Genomic DNA, 6277 nt, shown 5'->3' on the forward strand with positions numbered 1-6277 from the left:
AACCCCTGTACTAACTCCTCATCCAAGGTTAGTTTTTTCACTATAAGTACAAAATATATCTTTTGGAGGACACTATAATTTACAGTTTTTCACCATGTTCAATCTGAATTTTCTTTCAAATAAAAAACATCTTTATTGATTCTGACTTTTCTACATCCAACTTACAGGTTTATCATTACTTTGAGAAAAAAAGATTATTAATTTAACCCTTTTAGAAGGGAAGATATGGTCATTTGTTCTGGGAATGTCATTTTCGAGCCTGAAACCTGAAAAACAGGCTTGGGTCTTAAGAGGTTGACAACTGATCACCCAACATCTGCTTGCATGTTTGTTTTCAATCATGTTAAGAGAATTTCAAAATCAGTATTCAATTATTTTACTTATTTTAAGTGTTGTCACAATTAGTGAGAAATTGAAGGAAAGGTAAGTGATTTCACAATCTACAGTCCTAAATATTCTGCATTATTCACAGTCTTGAAATTACCCAGGTTGAATATATTGGCTCTATTTTGAGCTCCTGAATTCAGAATAACAGGCACTACAAAGCTTCATAGGAAACATTTAGTATGCCCACATCTAAAATGCATACGGCCAGGATTCCATTGTGTGTTTTGCAGAAGTGAAGAGTGTCGTCACAGTTAAATGAGAAATTCAAGGAAAGATCACAATCCACAGTCCTAAATGTTATAATAAAAGGGAAAACATATCATATTGAATACCTCTTCTGCCCCTCGGACACAGCATATAAGCTTTACTCAATTACACTTCTTCCAAAGCTATTGCTCTTATTATATTTCATCTTGAAGGAGTTTGGCATATTGGGTTCTGGACGTTCTTTTGTATAACTGTGGTGCATTATAAGCAACTCGTGGTTTATTGTATTTCTGTGGGTGGGTGTTGGTTTGTTGTCTGACAAGCCAGGGGACTGATTCAGTGTGCAAATGCTGCCTCCAAGTGCTCCTCGTAACCTCCAGACAAATAGACGGAAAGTTGTATAATAAGGAATAACATCAATAAATCAAGCTATAGTATGTGCAAATGAGAACCAGAAAGTATGCCCTAAAGTGGAGAATAGTATACAGTAGATATACGTAGCTTCCAAGTGACATTTTATAAAATCATAATATGTTATGGTAGCATTGTCTATGGGGCAAAATGTTTGAACCATTGGCTTTTAAATCCGTTGTTAGGCTATCAAACCTTTTATTTTGCACGGGTTTCTGTGTTTTATCATTTCGAATGAATTGAAAATAGACAAAAAGGTCTTCTGTTGTTATAAACATGAAATAGGTGATTATACAGTTTATGCATACATGCATGTCTTTCTACAATGTGATTAGATTTAGATTTGGGAATGACATGTACATGTAAATATAATATTTGCAAAAATCAATAATAATAATAATAGCTAGCAAGAAGTGCAAGATTGCCTGGTATCAGTAGTCGAAAGTAGACACAATCCACTTTAAAAAACATAATGATGCAATACGATAATACTTTATTGTCAATCCGAGTCTGACATTTTTCTTGCATCACAGCAGCTCCTGTTGCAACATCAACAAGGACAAATATTTAAGACAATAATCAAGGAAACAGACACTTGACATGACATGACGATCACTGACAAGAAACATGCTCAAGACCCTCTATTGTATATTACATCAGATATTTAACTCAGTTAAATTTGAGGATTGACTGGTGCACAAAAGGAGGCTTTACTCGGACTTTATTACATTACTGATGGTTGTCAAAAATTACTGTGCTGCATTTTGTCTATGGTAAAACTGACATTTCCAACAGCCACTGAATGCATCATTAGTGTAGTGGGAGAGGCTGGTTTGTTGTCTGCTTGTTCTCCGGCTGCGCAGTAGCTGCCACTGACAAACCAGCTACCTTCTCAGAGTTAAAGCCATTCAGTAGACAAGATGTCAATAATGTCACTGTCGTTGTACTGCTAAAACCCCAGTTTCTGGCTCAAGAAGATGAGTGCCAGCAGATGATTTCCGTGTGTTTGGGCCAATGAAAGCTAGCACGACTTGGTTCTAGCTAGCATTAGCTTAAGTTATAATATTGACAAGATAGACGGCTAAAGTTCCTCCGGAGTGAGATGGGTAACACTGGGCTGACCAGAGGTAGTTCATGCAGCACGTTAGCCGGCTGAATGAGACATGGAAATAAGAACATTTCCGCATGGATTTCTCTTTTAAAACAGGTCGTTTTTTTAGGGCTGCAGTGTGAATACTGGTTTAAAAACAGAAGCAGCGGTGTCTGGCCGTAGCTGTCAACGTCTCGCTAGTCCTGGCTGCAGTGCTGGCCTAGGAACCTAGCAGCAACACAGCTAACTGCACGCCTGGCTCTTCAACCAAAGTAAGTGTTTACACTCCTTTATTTCCACTGACAGCTTATATCTGCGTTATTACCGTGCAGAAGAGTAAGCCTCTATCGTTAGTTGATTTAGACGCTGAATGATATTTGCATGCTCTTGTTTCGGTGGTAGCTAACTCATACAGAGGTGGGTCAGTAGGGCTCCTAGCCTTAAGTTAATCTATTTAAGCTATAGCTAACGGTAGCACTCCAGATCACGGCCTTGGTGAGTTTGTTCTGCAGTTAAGTTTCTGATATTGGACTGGATAGCTGTCGATTATGGATCTTGCAATATTACATAACCCTAAAGTGAGCACTGAACTTACAACAACAACAACAACAACAACAACAACAACAACCAGAAACTGTTGCATGTGCTTCTTTAGTTCTGCATTATTCACAGTCTTGTAATTGCCCAGATTTCATATATATTGGCCCTGTTTTGCGCTCCTGAATTCAGTATAATGGGTATTTAAAACTAGTTAGGGAACATTTAGTGTGCCTTCCGTCTAAAGTGTATATTGCCAGGCTTCCATTGTGTGTTTTGCAGAAGTGAATAGAAAACACTGATTGTAATGTTGGAGTTGGCATGTCCTCTGCTCTTTAACACCTCACACTGTGGGAAATGTTTTAAAACAGCATGCTGGGTTTTTAAGTGTAGTGTTATTGTGCTCACCGACCCTACAGTGCTGAATCAATTAGACCATTAAAGGATTAGACTTAAACTTGTACAGTTTAATTCACTTGCCAAGTAAAAGTGCTGACCTTTCACTATTTCTGTTCCTCAAATGTAAGGATTTGGTGCTTTTCTCTGTTTTTTGTTCTGAATGTATTCTCTTTATCGAGCTGAGAAATTATGCTGCGTATTTAACACCATTTTCTGTAAGTTCCTACTGCACCATCATCAATGTATAGGTCATATAAATAATTCATAACGACTATAATCATTTTCACCTATGGCATTTTTTTTAATGTTTTCAATTTCAAAATGTAAACAAATCTACAAATTGATTTTAATTTGGTTTAATTATTTAATTTCATCACTCCCTCAAACTTATATTTTTTGAGATGTCACCTCTGGCAGCGGTTATTGCTGCAGCTCTGCACATCTAAACCTGGTAAATGATCATTAAGTACATGGGGATACAATAGTTTGATCCAGTGTCTCAGCCATAGAAGTCTAAGCTTGTTCGGTTGAGTTGACAAAGTTGGTGAAGTGTCTAGCATCTTTTTTTATATATTTCTTTTATTTCTCTTTTTCCCTCTTGATTTGTACTTTCTGTAACCTTGTCACAGTTTGTTTTTTAACTTTCCCTTTTTCTAAATATATATTTTTTTTTTTGTTGCAAAAATTAAAACTATTCAGTGGGAATCAGTGCTGTAAACTTGAAAAGGAGAATTAATCATTTTTGCTTGAACACAACTTAGGACTTTCTTTAACTGTTAGAGTCCCCTCTTTTATATAAGATGTCTATTACAGGCCAAACACACCTTATTGCAGTCATTATTTACTTTCTTACATTGTCATACTGAACTTTTTATTTTTTATTTTATTAGGCTGACTGTTTTGGCCCAAGCAAGGATGCTTGGTTGACTTTTTGCATATTATATACCCAGCCTTAATGTTGATTATGTATTATGATCACGGAAAAAATTCAACACAAATTCAGCCCTCAGTTTGATAATACTGTCTCTGTGTATAGGAAAGCTGGGTTGGACTGAACAGCAGCTGTTTGGATTATTCTGCCAGAGTACAAATGTTTACATTTCCCAGTGAGAATTGTATATAGATTCTTGCCCATTAAAATATAAGTAATTTTTTGAAATTATACACTTGAAACTTGATAACTGTGATGCAACTGGGCTGAAAAATCTCAATAGTAATTTTCAGTGGAGTATTTTATAACTCTCACCCTAGCCTAACCTAACCCTATTTTTGAATTAGATTTACAGATTTAATGATCTTATTCCAGAAACAGATTCCTCTGCACGGCTGCTTTATGTAATGCTGGACTTTCAATAACAGTTTATGCAACAGTTGAGAAAATCTGATTTATACTTAAAAAACAAATGAAGTAGAGATGTCCCGATCCGATCACGTGATCGGGGATCGGAGCTGATAACGTGATTTTCAAAAGATCGGAATCGGGAGAAAAAAATCGGGGATCGGCAAATTGTCAAAATCAAATGATCGGAATCGGATCGGGAGCAAAAAAAGGTGATCGGGACATCCCTAAAATGAAGCCTTCATTATTTCTGGTGACATTTCACATTAATCTGATTTCAGGTTGCTAGTTGTTGATGGCCTCCCTGCCAGCCATGGCAACTGTGACTGACACATGCCCTGCCGTGCACCAAAATGGAAACGCCCATCGGGAATCTCCGGACACAAGACCAGTGGTTGCTGTTCTAAGGCTTCATTTCTACTACAGCGGCCAAGGAGTGGGCGACGGCAGCACTCTCAGCTACCCACCTGGAAACTATGTGGCTGAGGAGTTGTGTATAAATGCAGCCAAGGCATGCAGTAAGTTCTCCAAGCGTGCAAAGCCTGCATAATGCATCCCCATTCATGTGTTTGCTGTAACCCGGGGCATAGGTCCCAAGATAAGGTTATCAACAGGCCACAGTGAAACCTATCAGCAGAGAAATAGTTTGCTCGTTCAATATTCGCAATGCTTTGTTTACAGTTTGTTTACCTTGCTTTCCTCTGTTTATGGATAAGCAAAAATATGGTAGCTTTAGCATAGGTACAATTTAGGGCTGCACGATTTTGGGAAAAAATCGAATTGGGATTTTTCTGACAAATATTGCGATTGCGATTCTAAATGCGATATTTGTTTTTAAGCGACCCAACGTAAGTTTATTGTAAAATGCAGCCATATCTCCAGGTAGGAAGGTCGTATCAACATGCTCCCGTCTCTAGCACCCCCGCACCCCGAGCTACGAGTGAAAGAACATGAAACTTCCGTTGGGTTGCTTTAAAGTCAAGCTTCAGTTTAAGATTCACCCTGTAAGAGATGTAACACATGTGATGGAGCATTACTAACCTGACTCAGATGGTTTGTTTCACCAAACCATCTCCATTGGAAGCCATTTGGAAAGGGCAGGCACTTTGAAAATCTGTCACAATCTGTCTATCACCTTCTATCATGGTCCACTTCTGATTGGTTAACAATGGCTGGTACATGTGGAGCACAGCACTTCTGATTGGTGTGGATGACTGACACACAAGAATAAATTAAAAAAAATCTGAAAAAAAAAGAAAAGATTTTGAAAAAAATCGCAGGCTTTGCGATTTGATAATCGCATCATTTCAAATCGCGATTTCGATTTAAAATCGATTAATTGTTCAGCCCTAGTACAATTTAAGACTCAATAAAAGTACGACGCAACTAGTGCACAGAGGCTAGACTAACCCTCATAAATCGCTAGTTTTCTGTTTGATGATAAAACAAACAGAACTGACATTTTAGACAATCTTTATTGACCTTTTGGTCCGCTTTGTTGTTACTACAGACATATTGTTTTCAAGTGTAGGTCCTAAAGAGTAATCTTTTATGCGCTCTGTGTTTACTTAAAGTGGACCTATCATGCTATATTTGAATAATATAGTGTAGGACCATACCTATATAAGGCATATTTATACTTTTTATTTTTCAAAATACCAAACAGATCATGCATTTTAGCCATTCCTCATTTCGCTCAATTTAACACTGTCTTTGCATGGGCTGATTCTGTGAGAACAGCACCATCTACAGGCCTGGCATATGTACTACAGCGTCTCCAGCGCTTTCGAACGGCAATTTCCGTGGCTGTCTCCTCCTGATTGGTGGAGTTGGCCCAATAGCCGTAGCGCCACTTCTGTGACGTCATGGAAGTGTTCAAATCTGGATCAGTCTGTATCAGATCTGTT

General features: G+C 37.9%; 1 protein-coding gene across 2 annotated transcripts in view; it reads left to right on the top strand.

The window, feature by feature from the left end:
- The first annotated feature begins 4753 nt into the window (after positions 1-4753).
- jak2b (Janus kinase 2b) overlaps positions 4754-6277 on the top strand; it is a 25667-nt gene continuing 24143 nt past the window's right edge. Inside the window, exon 1 of one of the 2 annotated variants that reach the window (XM_079685985.1) lies at positions 4754-4888. In XM_079685985.1, the coding sequence (XP_079542111.1) occupies positions 4884-4888 (5 nt within the window). In that variant the 5' untranslated portion in view covers positions 4754-4883. The remainder of the gene's footprint in view (positions 4889-6277) is intronic. The other variant, XM_079685986.1, reaches the window with a different exon arrangement.

The sequence above is a fragment of the Notothenia rossii genome (genome assembly GCF_949606895.1).
Source record: "Notothenia rossii genome assembly, chromosome: 6".
Taxonomy (NCBI): domain Eukaryota; kingdom Metazoa; phylum Chordata; class Actinopteri; order Perciformes; family Nototheniidae; genus Notothenia; species Notothenia rossii.